Consider the following 19,861-nt stretch of genomic DNA (forward strand, 5'->3'; position numbering starts at 1 on the left):
ACTGCTTTTAAGGTATCATTTTTTTATTAACAAAAAACCCAAGGGTTATTTGATATCAGATTATAAATATTAGAAATGAGAATTTAAAATTGGGTTTCTAATAGCTCCTGAAAAAAAGCAATGCATGGATATTGTGAAACAAAATTCTAATAGGAATGATTGTTAACAGCTTGAATGGTTTTCCTTCATAAATATTTTTATAACTAACAGTTTGTGTATGCATAATCTTTTAAAAATGTACACAAATTGGATCATACTATAGAATGTTCTCCTTATATTTTTCACTTAATCATCATTTACCCTGGAGCTCTTCTATGTCAGCACCCAAGGCAACGGTACCTGGTATATTTTATTGCTGTATTGTGTTCATTGTAATGTATTTAATAATTCTCATGTCAATTATATTAGGACATTTACATTATGTCCTAACCATCCTTTTTGCTTTTTTTATTAATTTTTTAAAATTGAGGTAACATTGGTTCATAACACTATATGTTTCATGTGTACAATATTATATTTTTATTTCCATATACCCTACAGTGTGCTCACCACCAAAATTTTAATATCTATCACCCTAGAGTTGATGCCCTTTACCCAATTCACCCACCCCCTCTGGTAACCACTACTCTCTCTTCTACATCTACATATTTTTGTTTGGTTTGGTTTATTCATTTATCTTTGTTGTTAGTTTATTAGTTTCTTATATTCTACATATGAGTGAAACCATATGGTATTTGTCTTTCTCAGTCTGGCTTATTTCATTTAACTTAATACCCTCAAGGTCCATCCATGTTGTCCCAAATGGCAAGATTTCAAAAGATGTATGTATTTTTAATTTTGGGGTGTGTGTGTGTGTGTGTGTACATAATGCAATTTTAGCCTCATGTTTCTTGATCCACAAGGAACTTCAAACTTTCTAATGGAGGTATGCAATTAAATATGCCAGTCAAGATAGATGAGTCACACCTAGAAATGATCACTCGGTAAAAAGTGAAAATGTACACTCTGAATTGTTACTGGAGAAAGAGTAGGGAAAGTAAATTTTTAAAAATTACCATGTATATCTCCATTTAACTGCTGATTTATTGGACAAAAAAAACCTTCACACTTTGATGGCTTGTTATATTATTATTGAAGAATATGTTTTTAGCAAAGACCAGACTAGACCAAACTAAAATAGACATTCTCTATTAGGGATACCGGTCATCAGTGTGGAAAGGTGGGCTGTCGTTAGAGACATGATACTGATATGGAGATGCCATCATTCCCTGTCACAAGCATGGTAATTTTTTGGTTGTTGTTAAGTTGCTTTAACCTATTCTGGGATCATTGAGTATTCTTCCTGTTCTGGAAACTGTCAGAGTCTAGGACAGTTGTCAGAGTCTAAAAGAGTCTAATGGCAGTTAAAGTTTGTTATCAGGAAAATCAGTGGCCTCTCCCATGTTTATAAAGAGTTGCTACTATTAGATCAGCCGTTCCCATGTTTTGACAACTGACAAAATTTCACAAGTGGTTTCTTTTTTCTTTTTCTGCTTATAGGATACAAGTGTAATGAAACATTTTTGTTACTCAGTCCTGGAAGTAATTGCACCTTTGGTTATTGAGTTAGCAGGGAGTGGGGATGGGGGAAGGGGGTCAGTGTGGTTGACACTTCATAATAAAAAGTCCTTGAGAAATGTTGTTTTGAGTCCAAAATACCTTACATTTAAGTTGAGGGCCAAGAAGGGAGCAATGCTAAAGTGGTTTTATCAACTATTAGCGTTCATGCAGAAATAATTGAAAGTATTATTGATGATTTATACCCAAGGCTCTTTCTTCACAGGGCAGAATTCTGGAATTCTTATAGTCATTACTGAGGTATTCCACTTTGACTTCCAGATGGCACTAAAATTGGAAGGCTAGAATACAGAGTTATTCAACTTTTTCTCAAGTAAATACATAGTCAGACCTCATGGTCAGAGTATGGTTTTGAAAGAAGATTAGCCATATCTCTCAAGCTTTTTTAGAAAGGACCCCAGTACTTACACCATGAATTGTTCTGTCAGAATTTGAAATTTGTTTATACAATACACATATATTTGTTTATTTACATGTTTACTGTCTCCTACAATGAGCTGTAGAGACTCTTGCTGACCCAGTGAGCACTATAATATCTGACACTTGGCGGATGTTGATGACATAGGTGTTTATTCAATAAATAAGTCAGTCTTTCTTCGCCAGTCCCAGCGCCAGTGTGTCATCCATGGGTTGATCAGGGATTAGTGTTGTATCTCAACCTCATACTAAAAAGTTGCAAGCTAGTACCATTGTGATGATTTATTCAGTGTATAAATTGTAACCAGGCACCTATTTAAAAAATACATTTTTTAACTTGTCAGTCTAATATCTGCTTGTTTAAAATAGTCAAACAGTGCAGAAATGCGTGTGGTACGGAATAGAAGGTTCCCATCCCCACCCCCAGAGTATCACAGTAACGGTCCGATGGGCATTCTTGGCACTTCCTTGAGTACATCCGTGGCAAATGATTAATGATGACGAAGCAGGCTTCTTCTGGACCAGAAATCCAGAACATCTGATAGAGGAGAAGCGCCTCAGTTAATCAGGCTGTGATCTCCAGATCTCCTTGCTGCATTTTGCCTAACATAGCTGAAGGGGGCGGAAACATCCACTGCACCGTCCGCTGAGCTCTTCCATTAACTGTTATAATCAAAACTAGATTTTGGTAGGAAAAATGATGTATTTCTTTAAAAAAAAAAAAAGAAGAAGATGCTCTTGTGACCTTAACGGCTAGAAAAGGGGTATGATGCAGTAAGTAGTCATCTGCCCTCATTAAACACAATGGCCCAGACTCTCGGCCTCTTTGAGGCCCTAGATATTTAGAATAACCTTTATCGTCTGATTGAAAGATAAATTTCGTATGAACCAGATGCTTTTCTATATCAACAGTCTCTCCCTCAACATGTTCTATAGGAAATGCTCATTTCACATTCTACTGCGAACTTGCTATCACTTATTTTGTGAAAAGTTGGCTCATGACATAAAACACTTAATAAACACTTAACAATAAACCACTTAATAACAGGAATAATCATTAGTGCAAATCAAATTCTCCGTATATCAGTTTCCTTGACTTTCGATTAGGGATAATTAGACTTAACTGCTCTTACCCGATAAAGTGAGATGAGAGTTAAAAGTGATTTTCAACATTGAAGGACAGACCAAGTAAAGCAGCAATAATAACAACCATAAATAGTAATAAAATCATAATTGTACAATAAAAACTGTTTTATTCAGCACCTATATATTAGAGGCTCTATGCTAACTAAATACCTTACATATATGGTTCTACAAAATTCATAGAACTAATTTACAAGTTAGGTATGATTATTATTTCAGATGAATAAAGACTTAGGTTAAGTAATTTTTCCAGTCATTAAACTAGCAAATGAGAGCACTGTGATTGACATTGGCAGCCCTAATCTATTGGTAGTGGCTTATAGTGGTTGGGAATGTTGATGCAATGTCCAGGCATGGCCAGAGAGTGTCCGGATCGATTAGTAACATCCGCCAGAAGTATGGGTAAGGACGGGGCAGAGCAGGACATAGCTGCATACTTGTCTCTTGCATCACATCAAGATGATGTAACTTAGGGAGGAAAAAATGTTTGCTCCCTTTAAGTATCACAGTCTAAGGACCCTGTGCCCAGTTATAACAAAAAGCTGTATGGTTCCAAAGCGTACAGTGGCTGAGATGTGCCAGAGGCAGAGCTACTGGCTTCCCACAAATAACAATCATCCCACTGGCCAAGCAGCTCCCCGACGGCTCCCCAGCAGTAGCATTGTCACATCACAACAAAGCGCCTTTGCCCTCAGACACATAGGCCCAATGGCTGGCACTGAGGGTTTCCCTGAAAAATGCACTGTCCTCTGTTTTGAGTCAGCCTTATTGTTCAGAGCTTAGGGAGTGAGGCTTATGTCCAGATATGGGACAATAATATGTGCTATGCTCTTGTTGCCAGCAATGTTGTGGGTCACCATGATACCTAAACTTTCAATTCTGCAGTGCTCTGAAATGACCTCCTCGTGCCCTAACCCTCAAAGTTGGGAGACGTATTTATGCCTAAGTCCAATACCACCTCCTCGGAAGTCTTCCAGCAGCAACCGCAGCAGCCAGGGTCAGTGTATCGATTCTTGTCACCCCAGCATCTAGAACATTGCCAGTAAATATTTAACAAATGAAAGGATTAATAACTGTGCCGGTACTGAAGAAATTAGGTATAGTTAAACTACAATGAGTTTTGAGACTCAGGAAGATAAAAAGGTGGTAATTATTCCAAAGTTACTTTCCTTGGATCTACTCTGATCATGTGTGAAGCACACAGTCTAGCAGCAAAATATAGTAGAGGACGGGCTCAGCTTCCTGGGAGTGGTGGGCTTGACTCAGTGGGAAGAGACAGGATCCCTACAATGTACTGATGGTTCAGAAAAGTCATAGGTCTGGGGCTAAGGAGCAGAGACCGATACATAGTGAAAGTGTGTCCTTTGTGTGTTTCTTTGCTTTTGGCTTGTACAAAAGTCACTGCCATATCTCCCACTGGTCTATGAAAGGCAGATAACTGATACAGTAAGTAGTTCACCAGCCGTGTCTGTGACTAGATATATTGGGTTGGCCAAGATTTGATAGCTACCAAATGTTAACTAGTGTTCAAAAGTCTCCTGAAGTCTCTGGTGTGTTGTGTCTGCTGGGACGCTTTGGGGTGTAAATAATAAAAAGCAAAACTCCAAATAGCGTATACTGTGAGGAAGTTTTATCCCCAAAACAAGAACTCCTGTGATGGGGTCACTGAAAGAGGAGTTAACTCAGCAGCTCAGTCACATCTTGAAGGAATACTTTGCCATCCTCTCTGACTTAGCTTTGTCCTCAAGGTAGCTCCCTCCTGGTTGCAAGGTGGCTGCTGCACTTCCAAGCAATACGTGGTAATGAGTAAGGAAACCTTTCCCTAAAAGGCCCCCAGCAGCCCTCTCCTCACATCACATTGGCTAGAATTGGGTCAGTGCCCATCTTAACAAATCACTGGTAAGGGAAGTGGGATTACTAAAACTTGCTTAGGTAATTAGGATCTACTCCTAAGTTGAAGATAAGGTCACGTTCCTTAGGGGAATCATGAGTTGGGAGAACCTGGACCAAATCAGGGTTCTTTTAACACGGAGAAGGAGAAAGGGACTTGGCCCTTGAATAGGCAGCCAACAGTGTCTGCTCTGTATGCTAAGTGGACATGCCGTATCCATACTTCTATAATACCTTCCACAGCAGCAAGTCAGTCCCCAGTTAGCTAATAATCTTAATTTGGTGATGGTGGCAACTTTTCATATGAAAATTTAGCCATCATCTGGTGAGGTAAAGACAAACCATGAAAAATCAACTCAGGTAAGATGGCAAAATCTCCATTACCTGACGTTACCAATGAAATCCACCTCCCCATTCCCAAATCCGTAAAGGCTTAGGTCATTCCAGCAGGAGGGGACATTTCTCTGAGATACGAAAGTGAGAAGGAACAGCCTTCAAGTGAACATGGGGGAAAAAAGCTCCCCAAGGAGAGGAAAAGGCAGAAAACTGAAAGGATCAGAAAGTGCTGGAATGACTGGCTCACAGTGAGTGGGAAGAGAATGGCAGGAAGGAAGGTGCAAAGAGGGGAAGGAGAGGCCATTCAGAGCCTTGCAGTTCCCACGAAGGAGCTGGGGGTTACATTCTACGTGCAGCGGGGAGACACTGAAGGATTAAACAGGGTCTACAAATGTAAAATCTACCAATAATCCCATGCAGGATTGTTTTATATGTTGGAAAGAGTAACTGTTTAATGTAGGCTGTATGTCATTAGAGAAGCTACTCACCAAATCCCCACTTCATAGGCAGTTGCCAGGAATTCAGCTTCATTACCTTGGTTCTGTGCAGAGTTGACCTTTAGTTCGCACTGGTGGATGCACATTTGTGGACGGGGTAGCCTAGTGGCATGACTTAGTCGGGAGTGGTACTTAAGGCATTTTAAATAAATGATATTGCCTCTGAAAAGAAATAAAACTCCTGTTTCCCTATTGGGTGAGGCTGCTGCTCATTTCAGTAGCTGTTCACTAGTTTATCTCCTGACTGTTTTTAATTTAATTTTCCTTTTTAATTGGAGCATAGTTGAGTTACAATGTTAGTTTCTGGGGTACAGCAAAGTGATTCAGTTATACACACACAGATATTATTCTTTTTCATAGTCTTTTCCAATATCGTTTATTATAAGATACTGAATATAGTTCCCTGTGCTATACAGTAGGAGCTTGGTGTTTATTTTATATACAGCAGTGTGTATCTATCTGCTAATCCCAAACTCCTAATTTATCCCTCCCCCACCCCCTTTTCCCCTTTGGTAACCATAAATTTGTTTTCTATGCTAACTGACTTTTAGAACCTAAAAAGGGAATGCTGCCAGAAATAGGATGGGTAAACACATCTCCCCCCATGGTCAGCCAGCTCTCCTTTCGGTCATGCGTGTGGCTTGTGAACTCTGGGACACATGCGTACAGGGTTCACTACGTGACGGACGTTGCCTGTTCCAGTTGCCAAGTCCTTTCATACTTCGTGTTACATCATTGAGCTCAACACACTCCAGAGCTCTCCTGTTTCCTTAGCCGTTCCTTGATAACAAGTCCATATGTCAGTTTTCTTTTCAACAATCTCACTTTTTCAACAATCTTTGAGCACCTATGCCTATGTAGAGGCAAATACAATACAGGGCATTGAAGGACAGTGTTGGAGCAGTGTCAGTGAATGGTTATGGGAGCTCAGGGGAGTGAACCTGGGTGGACTTTGGTGGGTGGAGGGGGGGTTCTGAGAGCAGAGCTAAGCCTTCTTCCTCTGGCTTCTGTGAGAAAGACGGATTAGAGAGAGAGATTCAGGGAACAGAGCCAGGCGATTTGGAGAATGATTGGACAAAGGACAGAACTGAGATAATTCCAGGAGTTTTCAGCCAACCCCATCTCATCCCAAGGGATAGTTCTCAAGCTGAAACACAAAGGTTATCAGAGTTCTTGAGATCCTGCCCTGCATCCATTCCCCTTTTCCACGACCTCTTTTTGGAACACTGGTGCAGAATAAGTGGCATGGCCTTCAGAAGAAAGCACTGAGGAGTTTTCCTACTTTTGTTTACAAAACATTTTTAATGCTTCTGGGTAAATGCAAATGACTGTGATGCCTCTCTACCTATTTCCTGCCAATGGCAGTCTTCTAAGAATGGTTAATGTCAGATGTGAAATTATTTTCCTGAATGTTGTTTCTTTTCTCTTTTCATTATGAAGTATATTCGGTGCTCTTCGAACTGGTGCTTATATGGTGTACATTTTGATGACCAAAGGCCTGAAGCATTCAGTTTGTGACCAGGGTTTTTACAATGGACCTGTCAGCAAATTCTGGGCTTATGCATTTGTGCTAAGCAAAGCACCCGAACTAGGTGAGTGTCTTCTCTCCTTACATTTCCTCCCCCAAACCCCCACCCCTTTGTAGCTACACACCCACAATATTTATGGAAAAACGAACAAAGAAATAATTTGAAGGTCCTGTTTTACTGGTTGCAGGAAAGTTACAATGAATGAATTTGCGTTCTTGACTAACTTCCACTGTTTTTTTTCTCTCCCCTCCTTCCCTCCTTTTAAATAATTGTACATTGAATATGAAGAGCAGAATAGTTTACATAGAACATGCACGTATCCAAGCCTTACTGAAAACACACTTGCAGAGGCTTATAATATCTACCCAGCCCCTTCTCTGAGGCCATTAACAGCTGAGCTAATATTAGAATATTGGGAAAAGTTAGCCACACAGCTATTTCCCAGTCCCACATCGAAGTGTAATTTCAGCTCTGGAGTTTGGACGCAGACTAGGAAATTCAGCTTTTTGTTTGGGTATCCTCATGTTCTCATTAATGAAATAGTAAGGGTTAGTTTCTGGTGTTGTTTAATTTTAATCATCAAAGAAATAGGCCTTAGGGAAATGTAGTTCATCTTCTAGAAATTAATCCAAAATACTGGGGCTAGAAATTAATCCAATATCTATATATGTAGATTCCTAAGTTTTTTCCTTTAACTCTTTAATAGTCAATATAAGTGTGGCACAAGTTAGCAGAAACAGTGAAAAATTAAGTAGCAAGTGTTTGACACAGACACGGTTCCCCAGGAAGATCTCTCTATTGCCAGAGAAAGGGATCCACCAGTGATAATAAGCTCTGAGTTCATCCATGAGCAGTGCTGGCCAGCATCTCACAAACTGGTACATATCCTTAGGGGACGCCTGTCCATCCTCTGGGTTTCTTAATGTTTTATCTGGAATTAAGAATTGGCTTATTTCATTCAAAATTTTTATTTATAGATTGTGTTCCGTCTCCTGTTGCTCCTAAAAAGGGGGTTAGAGGTTGTAATTTCACTATAAGTCACTGCAGTATTAGCTATCAAGTCTTTCTGAAAGGTGCCCCTAGTTTGTGTCTGTGTCTGTTCACAATGGATATGACGTGTCTCCCATGTGTGCATCCGCCACCTATAGCCACTCTCCGCCGCAGGCTGTAACCTGATGCCTACAGAGTGCTGACAGTTGGTTTGAACTGTTGGTTTGACCACTGTCTTCCCAGGTCAAAGACAAAGGAAGAGCAGCGGGGGAAAAAACTTCACCGCTCACACACAGAGCCTATGAAAACAGTCTTATGTGAAATGCATTAGTATGGATTCATTCATTTATTCCTTTAATAAATTTTTTAAATTTATTTTTCATTGAAAAATAAGTAGTTGATTTAAAATGTTGTGTTAATTTCTGCTATACAGCAAAGTGATTTAGTTATACATACCTAAACATTCTTTTTTTATATATTCTTTTCCATTATGGTTTATCACAGGATTTTAAATATAGTTCCCTGTGCTATACAATAGGACCTCATTTTTTATCCATTCTATATATAATAGTTTGCATCTGCTAACCCTAAACTCGCACTCCATCCTTCCCCCTCCCACCCCTTCCCCTTGGTAACCACAAGTCTGTTCTCTATATCTGTGAGTCTGTTTCTGTTTCGTAGATAAGTTCAGTTGTGTTATATTTTAGATTCTACATATAAGTGATATCATATGGTATTTGTCTTTCTCTTTCTGACTTTCTTCACTTAGTATGATAATCTCTAGTTCCATCCATGTTGCTGGAAACGGCAATATTTTGTTCTTTTTATGGCTGAGTAGTATTCCATTGTATATATGTACCACATCTTCTTTATCTGTTCATCTGTTGATGGACATTTAGGTTGTTACCATGTCTTGGCTATTGTGAATAGTGCTGCTATGAACATAGGCGTGCATGTATCTTTTTGAATTATAGTTTTGTCTGAATATATGCCCAAGAGTGGGATTGCTGGATCATATGGTAGCTCTATTTTTAGTTTTTTAAGGAACTTCCATACTGTTCTCCATAATGGCTATACCAATTTACATTCCCACCAACAGTGTAGGAGGGTTCCCTTTTGTCCACATACTCTCCAGCATTTGTTATTTATAGACTTTTTAATTATGGCCATTCTGACTGGTATGAGGTGGTACCTCATTGCAGTTTCAATTTGCATTTCTCTAATAGTTAGCGGTGTTGAGCATATTTTCATGTGCCTGTTGGTCATCTGTATGTCTTCTTTGGAGAAATGTCTATATACATCTTCTGCCCATTTTTCAATTGGGTTGTTTTTTTGTTGTTGAGTTGTACGGGCTCTTTGTATATTTTGGAGATTAAGCCCTTGTTGGTCACATCGTTTGCAAATATTTTCTCCCAGTCTGTAGGTTGTCTTTTCGTTCTGTTTATGGTTTCCTTTGCTGTGCAAAAGCTTGTAAGTTTGATTAGGTCCCATTTGTTTATTTTTGCTTTTATTTCTATTGCCTTGGGAGACTGACGTAAGAAAATATTGGTAAGATTTACGTCAGAGAATGTTTTGCCTAAGTTTTATGGTGTCATGTCTTATATTTATGTCTTTAAGCCATTTTGAGTTTATTTTTGTGTATGGTGAGAGGGTGTGTTCTAACTTCATTGATTTACATGTGGCTGTCCAACTTCCCCACACCCCTTCCCATTGTATATTCTTGCCTCCTTTGTCAAAGATTAGTTGACCATATGTGTGTGGGTCCTTTAATAAGTTTATATTAAGCACCTATCATGGGCCAGGCATTTAAAACATTGAAATGGAATTGCTACTTTATCAAAAAAAGAAATTTATAATATGAATTTAATGAACCAGGCCCCCAGGCAACTATTTTTAGTATTTGAATTAGGACCACTAGCTGCAACGTCTTAGGCCAGAGAAGTGTTTTTCAGACTTGGAGCTACAGACAATGCCTAAAAGTCTACAGATGTGTTTTTTTAGGAATTTCAAAATTCTATGAGGATATTTTAATTTTGTGTCTTCATGTATGAATAAAAGAAAAGATTGTCTCGCCAGCTACATTTCTCATAGTGATTCTTTCTTCATTTAGAGTCATAGAGTCTCTGAGTCAGATCACTTTTTCTGGAACTGGTGTTGGTCTGAGAACGTGAGCATGTATTTTTTCTCTTGGGTTTTTGTGACGTTTCCTTTAAAATAAATTCATACATTATTAAAGTTAGAGAATTATTCAAACTGAGAGATATCATATCCCTTTGACCCCTATACTTTATTCTGTATAATAAGTATCCTTATGAATCCCCCCTGTGTTTTTGATAAAGAACTGACTACAGATACATGAATACAGTAAATGCATGAAAGTTGACTCCCCTTACATACCACCCCTGAGCACCTTTAAAATTTCCACCTCCCCACCCTCAACAAGTACTTTTTTTTAAAATCAGAAAAGGTGCCTCTATGCTTCTGGCCTTTAAGCCTCAAATTGCAAAGGAGCTACTTCAGTCTTTGCTTCTAGAAGTGCCTTTCCCTGCCAGGACTGCTTGTCTGTGTTCTGAGTTTTACCCAGTTGTGTTTGAGGGACTTGCAAATAAAATAGTCCCTTCTACTTTTTGAAGGAATAACATATTGAAGAGCCACCCAACCCATTCATAGTGGTCATTTTCCTTCAAAGACGTAAGTAGCCCTGTGCCGTCTGTCCTCCCAGCTTCCACGCCCGATGGACACCAACGTCTTAAGGTGGTGGACAAGTTAGGATTCGTGGATGAGCACTGTTAGTGCATCACTCAGAGGTACTTGTGCTATAATCCTCTGTCTTGTTGGAGTGTTGTTGGTCCTGAGGATGTTAGTGAATCACCTGTCTTAACTAATCTAGGCCCGAACATGCCACTCCCTCCTGCCCCCATGTAGACCTTGTAATTGGACACAATTCTGTTCCCTCTTGAGCCCAAAGGAGCTGTACTCTAGTCCCCTGTGCCACTGGCTTGATCATTGCTTTCCCTGGAGAAGCCTCATTCACCACAATAGTTTATAGGTTGGATATCAAACAATCCATTCCTTCACACTTCAAACGTGGGATTGAAGTATTGACGATGGGGTAAGAGCTGAAAAAAAATTAAATCCCAAACTTGACACAGCTCAAAAATAATGAGGCTAGTGTGACACCAATTCTTCATGTAATTTCAGATCCGATATTTTCATGGTCTGAGTCCCCTTTTTCATTTCTAAAATATGACTTATTCTCTTTCAAATATCCTGGAGCTTACTTGATAGCAGTCTTCCCAAAGTAAATTGCTGAATCAAAACAGATCCAAAAATCAGTTCATCTAATGTAGTGAACATGTGTGCTTGGATGGTTTTTTGTTCGTTTGAGAAGTTAAATTCCTTCCCTGTTTTTCACTGTTAGAAAACTTTGTCACTACTATTTAATCAAGAAAGCTTTATGCATTTGGATTACTTAGAACTTTTCTTATTTTTAGGTCCCCAATTCTTCTTTTCAATTCTTTAAGATTCTGGACTCCCTATGTGTACCAGAAAGAAAAGGTCTTGTGAGAAAAAAGCACAGTTCTTCAATGTTCAATACTGAAACTCTATTTCCCCCCAAAAACCTGCATGCCTGCAGTTTTCACTGAAGTAGTTTTTTATTGTGGCAAAACATACATAAGCTTTGCCATTTCTAAGTGTACAAGGCTGCAGCATTAAGGACGTTTGCAGTGTTGTGCAACCATCACCACCATCCATCTCCAGCACTTCTATCTTCCCCAACGGAAAACTCTGTGCCTGTTAAACACTAACATTCCCCCTTCACTAGACTCTTAATAGCGAGAAGGGCTTTCTGTTTCAGCAGAGAACAATGAGCTCATTTCAGTGAATTCCAGGGCTACGGTTTACTAGAATAAGTAAGGGGAAGAGAGCCACCAACCTGCTTTGTGTGCCAAAATCTTTGAGTGACTACTGTTTGAATTATATTAAAACCTGCTGAGATTTTGTTTTGTTAGAACTTGGAAACATCTGCTCTGAGTCTAGGTCCTTGCTCAGTTGAGCTTGTCATTGTTTTTGAAACTCTGACTCAGCAGAGCTCCACCTAACTCTCAGAAAAGAGGGGCACAGCCATCTGTAACAAGCCACACACAGAGTAGGCTCCCCATCTCGGTGGCCATGCATGCCCTGTGGCTCCTAAATGCTCATGAACTTCTCCAGAGCTGCACACAGGGCTACGCTTAATAGCACATGGGCAGAAGGCATAGTTCAGGAGGAACACTTAGGTATGTGATCACCAGGTCCTGCCTGCAGGCTGGCTCTTGATGGAAAATAGCTGAACCAAAGGTTAGAGAGACTTGCAAAGAACATGAGCCAGAGGAAGCTAAGATACGGGACACGGCCGAAACGTTCATGAGTCAGAAGTCCCACTGCTTACACTTGGCCAAAATTCTTTCCATAATGCTAACAGGACCTTTGGCCAAGAAAGATTGGTTGGCCAACATTGCATCCACAGTCCCTATCTTTTGTTTGTATTTCTAGGTCACTCTGTAGCTTTTGACAGGCCTGTATGTGCCATCCTCTTGGTGTAACTGGCTCATGACAAATTAAATGGGTTATTAAGTGGTTTTCCCCAGAGGAAAAATAATTCATAACTGCCAGAGTTGCGTGACTGTAGCATCTCAGCTGCGATATCAAAAGAACCATGAGAGGTCTTGGGGAGCTCTTTCTGGAACCCCACCAGCTTCCTCTCACCCAAGGAAAACTACCCTCTCTGGATTGGTGGCCTGCTTGGGGACAGTAATCTTGATATGGCATTGGAATGCTACTCCTGAGAGGCTCAGGGCCATTACCTGAAGATCCTCATCTTCTTTGCTCCATCTATCATCCTGCATATCTGTTCTGAGAAAAATTCTTATGCGTATCTAAATTAATTTCATTTTGAAGATCTCATGACATGTCCTTTGCCCCCACCTCCCCATATTAAATGGAAACACCTAGTGTGTCTCAGATCAAGCCTGAGACCACCACCCCGACTCAGACAGGAAAAACACAAAGCTATGTTCAATTCCAGATTTGTAGCTTCTATGTTAGCCCATTCTAATATGGTCTGTGTTTTGTCCCCTACCACTCTTCCCACACTGAAATCGTTCTTTAGACAATAAAGTTTTACATAAAAGTGGTGATAGAGTTAAAACTAAATCTAAAGAATTTAAAAGGATAAAATGCTCATTACTTTAAGGCAAATAACTTTTATTACAATATGTTTGAATATTGTACAGGATTTATATTTATTGTAGTTAATACTTAGAGACTCATAAAAAAATCTCAATTACGAATGAATAAATTTGTTTTTAACGTACAATTCCTTGGACTTCTACCTTCTTTCCACTGGGAACAAAGGTAGCCTGGAACTACTGTGTCTACGTTATAGTCCATAGAAGGAAGGGGAGGCGCAGAGTAGTAATTACACAGAAGTAGTGGATCTTTGACAAGCACACAAAAATAGCACAGTTTAACATAAGTAAGTAGACCCCAGGTCTCCTAACACTAGTTGTGTCCCTTAAGCATACAAGTGAGAGTTACTATCACCATTGATCGTTATTAGTCTGTCTGACATTTACAGGCTTAATATGTTAGGCATCTCATAGAGAAGAGGACTTCAAAGAACATTTTATAAGAGGTTCAGAAATGCAGCAGCTGGAAATTTTCCTTTTCTGTTCTAAACAAATAATAATGTTGGGGTATTTTGTTTGTTTTTTTTCATATTCCCTAGGTAGCAGCTGACTTTATTTTTTATTGAAGAAGAGCTGATTTACAGTCTTGTGTTAGTTTCAGGTATACAGCAAAGCGATTCAGTTATATTTTTTTCCGATTTTTTTTCCATTATAGGTTATTACAAGATATTGAATATAGTTCCCTGTGCTATACAGTAAATCTTTATTGTTTACCTAACTTATCCCTCGCCCTGCCCCCACTTTCCCCTTTGGTGACCATAAGTTTGTATGTCTGTGAGTCTGTTTTTGTTTTGTAAATGAATTCATTTGTATATATTTTAGATTCCACGTGTAAGTGATAGCATATAATAGTTGTCTTTGTCTGACTTCACTTAGTGTGGTATTCTCTAGGTCCATCCATGTTGTTGCAAATGGCAATATTTCATTCCTTTTTATGGCTGAGTAATATGCCATTGCATATATACACCACATCTTCTTTACCCATTTCATCTGTTGATGGACACTTGGGTTGCTTATAGTGGGGCTATCGACACTGGGGTGCATGTATCTTTTTGAATTAGAGATTTTGTCTTTTCAGGATGTATGCCCAGGAGCGAAATTCCTGGGTCATATGGTAGCTCTATTTTTACTTTTTCTTTTTTTAAATATTTATTTATTCGGTTGCGCCGGGTCTTAGTTGTGGCAGGCAGGCTCCTTAGTTGTGGCATGCAAACTCTTAGTTGTGGCATGCATGTGTGATCCAGTTCCCTGACCAGGGATCGAACCCGGGCCCCCTGCACTGGGAGCGTGGAGTCTTATCCACTGCGCCACCAGGGAAGTCCCTATTTTTACTTTTTTGAGGAACCTCCATATTGTTCTCCATAATGGCTATACCAATTTACATTTGCACCAACAGTGTAGGAGGGTTCCCTGATGATAGTCATTCTGATTGGTGTGAAGTGATACCTCATTGTAGTTTTGTTTTGCTCTATAAGAAGAAATAATGTTTAACAGTTCAGTAGGGAAATAAACTAATAGCTCCTGCTGAGTGGAATAGGGCAGCACCTGTATTATTCCAACCACAGCCATCAGAACCTTAAAAGTCTTTCCAAGATCCAGCATTATCTGACCTTCCTTTGTATGAGATGTTTTAGGGCATCCTTGAAGTATGAGGGATAAGACAAGGGTAAGTACTAAGTTCCCTTGTGCTTAATTAAATTTCAGAATAAGAAGAGGGACCACCTAGATCTCCTTGTTATACAAAAAGAAGTCAAGTTCGAGTTCACCAAAGGTCATGACGGATACTGGTTTTTCCCATATCTGAAAACCACAGAGATAGGAAAGAGAATGAAGCATCTGCCTGCATAAATCCTGTTTCTGTCTCACATGGGACACAAACAGGATTTATGCAGGCAGATGCTTTCTCTTTTTTGGACTCGTTAATGGCATCGGGTGTATTTGTTACTGTTCTTGCTCTTTATCCATTTTTACGTAAGTGTTCTAAAGTATATTTTTCAGAACCCCTAGATTTTTAAGAGACTCACGGCAGATTAATAACATCTACCTGACTGAGCACCATTCTTGCTTCTATAATATGAATTCTCTACCTTAGAAACAGTGATCTTTTGGATAGTCGAAATAGCTCAGATGGGAGAGCATTAGACTGAAAAAAACAGTGGCTTTCTTCTTCAAGGGGGATAATATTAGTAAAATTTTGGATAGATCCTGGAAAGCTTTTTCAAAGTTAATTCCATAAAAATGTGTGTCATTCTCAGTTTTTTATCACTTGATTCATTGGTACCAAAATATTCCTATTATCCTCTTCAGTAAATACAGTAGAAGGTCATTTTTTTTCTCTTGTCCTATTTTTGCCTTTTGTTTATTTAATTTTTTTAATTTAATTTTTATTTTATATTAGTGTATAATTGATTTACAATGTTGGGTTCGTTTCAAGTGTACAGCAAAATGATTCACTTATAAATATATACATATCCATTCTTTTTCAAGTTCTTTTCCCAAATAAGTTATTACAGAGTATTGAGTCGAGTTCCCTGTGCTATACAGTAGGTTCGTGTTGATTATTTATTTTACATATAGTAGTGTGTATCTGTTAATCCTAAACTCCTAATTTATCCCTCCCCCTGCCTTTTCCCTTTGGTAACCATAAGTTTGTTTTCAAAGTCTGTTTGTTTTGTAAATAGTTCATTTGTATCATTTTAAGATTCCACATATAAGTGATACCATATGATATTTGTCTTTCTCTGACTTACTTCACTTAATATGATAATCTCTAGGTCCATCCATGCTTGCTGCAAATGGCATTATTTCATTCTTTTTTATGACTAATATTCCATTGTATATACACATTGTATATATGTACCACATCTTCTTTATCCATTCCTCTGTCAATGGACATTTACTTTGCTTCCATGTCTTGCCTATAGTAAATAGTAATAGTGCTGCAATAAACATTGGGGTGCATGTATCTTTTCAAATTACATTTTTTTTCTGGATATATGCCCAGGATTGGGATTGCTGGATCATATGGTAGTTCTATTTTTCATTTTTTAAGGAACCTCCACACTGTTCTCCATGGTGGCTCTACCAGTTTACATTCCCACCAACAGTGTAGGAGGGTTCCCTTTTCTCCATACCCTCTCCAGCATTTATTGTTTGTAGACTTCTAAAAAAATTTTATTGGAGTATAGTTGATTTACAATGTAGTGTTAGTTTCAGGTGTACAGCAAAGTGAATCAGTTATACATATACATAGTCCACTCTTTTTTTTTTTTTTAGATTCTTTTCCCATATAGCCCATTACAGAGTATTGAGTAGAGTTCCCTGTGCTATACAGCAGGTCCTTATTAGTTATTTATTTTATATATAGTAGTATGTATATGTCAATCCCAATCTCCCAATTTATCCCTTCACCCTCTTATCCCCTGGTAACATAAGTTTGTTTTCTACATCTGTGAATGTACTTCTGTTTTGTAAATAAGTTCCATATATACAATGGAAGATTACTCAGCCATAAAAAAGTACAAAATAATGCCACTTGCAGCAACATGGATGGACCTAGAGATTGTCATATTGAGTGAAGTAAGTCAGACACAGAAAGACAAATATCATATGATATTGCTTACATGTAGAATCTAAAAAAAAAAGGGTATTGTTTGTAGACTTTTTGATGATGGCCATTCTGATCAGTGTGAGATCATACCTCATTGTAGTTTTGACTTGCATTTCTCTAATACTTATAGTGATATTGGGCATTTTTTCATGTGTTTTTTGGCCATCTGTATGTCTTCTTTGGAGAAATGTCTATTTAGACCTACTGCCCATATTTTGATTGGGTTGTTATTTTGATATTGAGCTGCATGAGCTGTTTGTATATTTTGGAGATTAATCCCTGTCGATCACTTCATTTGCAAATATTTCCTCCCATTCTGTGGGTTGTCTTCTCATTTTGTTTGTGGTTTCCTTTGCTGTGCAAAAGCTTTTAAGTTTAATTAGGTCCTATTTGTTTACTTTTGTTTTTATTTCCATTACTCTAGGAGCTGGATCAAAAAAAGATTTTGCTGTGATTTATGTCAAAGAGTGTTCTGCCTATGTTTTCCTCTAAGAGTTTTATAGTATCCAGTCTTATATTTAGGTCTTTAATCCATTTTGAGTTTATTTTTGTGTATGGTGTTAAAGAATGTTCTAGTGTCATTCTTTTACATGTCGCTGTCCAGTTTTCCCAGCACCACTTACTGAAGAGATTGTCTCTTCCCCATTGTATATTCTTGCATCGTTTGTCATAGATTAATTGACCATAGGTGCATGGTTTTATTTCTGGGCTTTCTATCCTGTTCCATTGATTTTTTTTGTGCCAGTACCATACTGCTTTGATGACTGTAGCCTTGTAGTATAGTCTGAAGTCAGGGAGCCTGATTCCTCCAGCTTCGTTTTTCTTTGTCAGGATTGCTTTGGCTATTTGGGGTCTTTTGTGTCTCCATATAAATTTTAAGACTTTTTGTCTAGGTCTATGAAAAATGCCATTGGTAATTTAATAGGAATTGCATTGAATCTGTAGATTGCATTCAATAGTATAGTCATTTTAACAATATTCATTCTTCCAATCCAAGGACATGGTATATCTTTCCATCTGTTTGTGTCATCTTCAATTTCTTTCATCAGCATCTTATAGTTTTTGGAGTACAGATCTTTTGCCTCCTAGGTAAGTTTATTCCTAGGTATTTTATTCTTTTTGATATGATGGTAAATAGGATTGTTTCCTATATTACTCTTTCTGATCTTTTGTTGTTAGTGTATACAAATGCAACAAATTTCTGTGTATTAATTTTGTAACCTGCAACTTTACCAAATTTATTGATTAGCTCTAGTAGTTTTCTGGTGGCATCTTCAGGATTTTCTATGTATAGTATCATGTCATCTGCAAACAGTGACAGTTTTACTTCTTCTTTTCCAATTTGTATTCCTTTTATTTTTTTTTCCTCTGGTTGCTATGGCTAGGACTTCCAAAACTCTGTTGAATAAAAGTGGTGAGAATGAACATTCTTGTCTTGTTCCTGCCCTTAGAGGAAATGATTTCAGCTTTTCACCATTGAGTATGACATTAGCTGTGGGTTTGTTATATATGACCTTTATTATGTTGAGGTGTATTCCCTCTATGCCCACATTCTGGAGAGTTTATCATAAATGGGTGTTGAACTTTGTCAAAAGCTTTTTCTATTGAGATGATGATCTGTTTTTTTTTTTTGGTTTTTTTTTGGTGGTTCACGGGCCTCTCACTGCTGCGGCCTCTTCCGTTGCGGAGCACAGGCTCCGGACATGCAGGCTCAGCGGCCATGGCTCACGGGCCCAGCCGCTCCATGGCATGTGGGATCCTCCTGGACCGCGGCATGAACCAGTGTCCCCTGCATCAGCAGGTGGACTCTCAACCACTGCGCCACCAGGGAAGCCCGATCATTTGGTTTTTATTCTTCAGTTTATTAATGTGGTGTATCACAATGATAGATTTGCAAATACTGAAAAATCCTTGCATCCCTGGGATAAATCCCACTTGATCATGTTGTGTATGATCCTTTTAATGTATTGTTGGATTTGGTTTGCTAATATTTTGTTGAGGATTTTTCTATGTTCATCATTGATATTGACCTGTAATTTGTGTGTGTGTGTGTGTGTGTGTGTGTGTGTGGTATCTTTGTCTGGTTTTTGGTATCAGGGTGATGGTGGCCTCATAGAATAAGTTTGGGAGTGTTCCTTCCTCTGCAATTTTTTGGAATAGTTTCAGAAGAATAGGTGTTAACTCTTCTCTAAATGTTTGATAGAAGTCACCTGTAAAGCCATCTGGGCCTGAACTTTTGTTTGCTGGAAGATTTTAATCACAGTTTTAATTTCATTACTTGTGATTGGTCTGTTCATATTTTCTATTTCCTCCTGGTTCAGTCTTGGAAGTTTGTACCTTTCTAAGAATTTGTCCATTTCTTCTAGGTTGTCCATTTTATTGGCATATAGTTGCTTGTAATAGCCTCTAATGATCCTATGTATTTCTGTGTTGTCAATTGTAACTTCTTTTTTTATTTCTAATTTTATTGGTTTGAGCCCTCTCCCTTTTTTTCCTTGATGAGTTTGGCAAAAGGTTTATCAATTTTGTTTATCTTTTCAAAGAGTCAGCTTCTACTTTCATCAATCTTTTCTATTGTTTTCTGCATCTCTATTTCATTTA

General features: G+C 38.4%; 1 protein-coding gene across 4 annotated transcripts in view; it reads left to right on the plus strand.

Moving 5' to 3' along the window:
• The window catches only part of ELOVL6 (ELOVL fatty acid elongase 6), a 137,033-nt gene that overhangs the window by 107,556 nt on the left and 9,616 nt on the right, over positions 1–19,861 (plus strand). For all 4 annotated transcript variants that reach the window (XM_067735318.1, XM_067735317.1, XM_067735319.1 and 1 more), the window contains one exon: positions 7,341–7,492. In XM_067735318.1, coding sequence (XP_067591419.1) covers positions 7,341–7,492 — 152 coding nt within the window. The remainder of the gene's footprint in view (positions 1–7,340; positions 7,493–19,861) is intronic.

This window comes from Pseudorca crassidens, chromosome 4 (assembly GCF_039906515.1).
Source record: "Pseudorca crassidens isolate mPseCra1 chromosome 4, mPseCra1.hap1, whole genome shotgun sequence".
NCBI lineage: Eukaryota > Metazoa > Chordata > Mammalia > Artiodactyla > Delphinidae > Pseudorca > Pseudorca crassidens.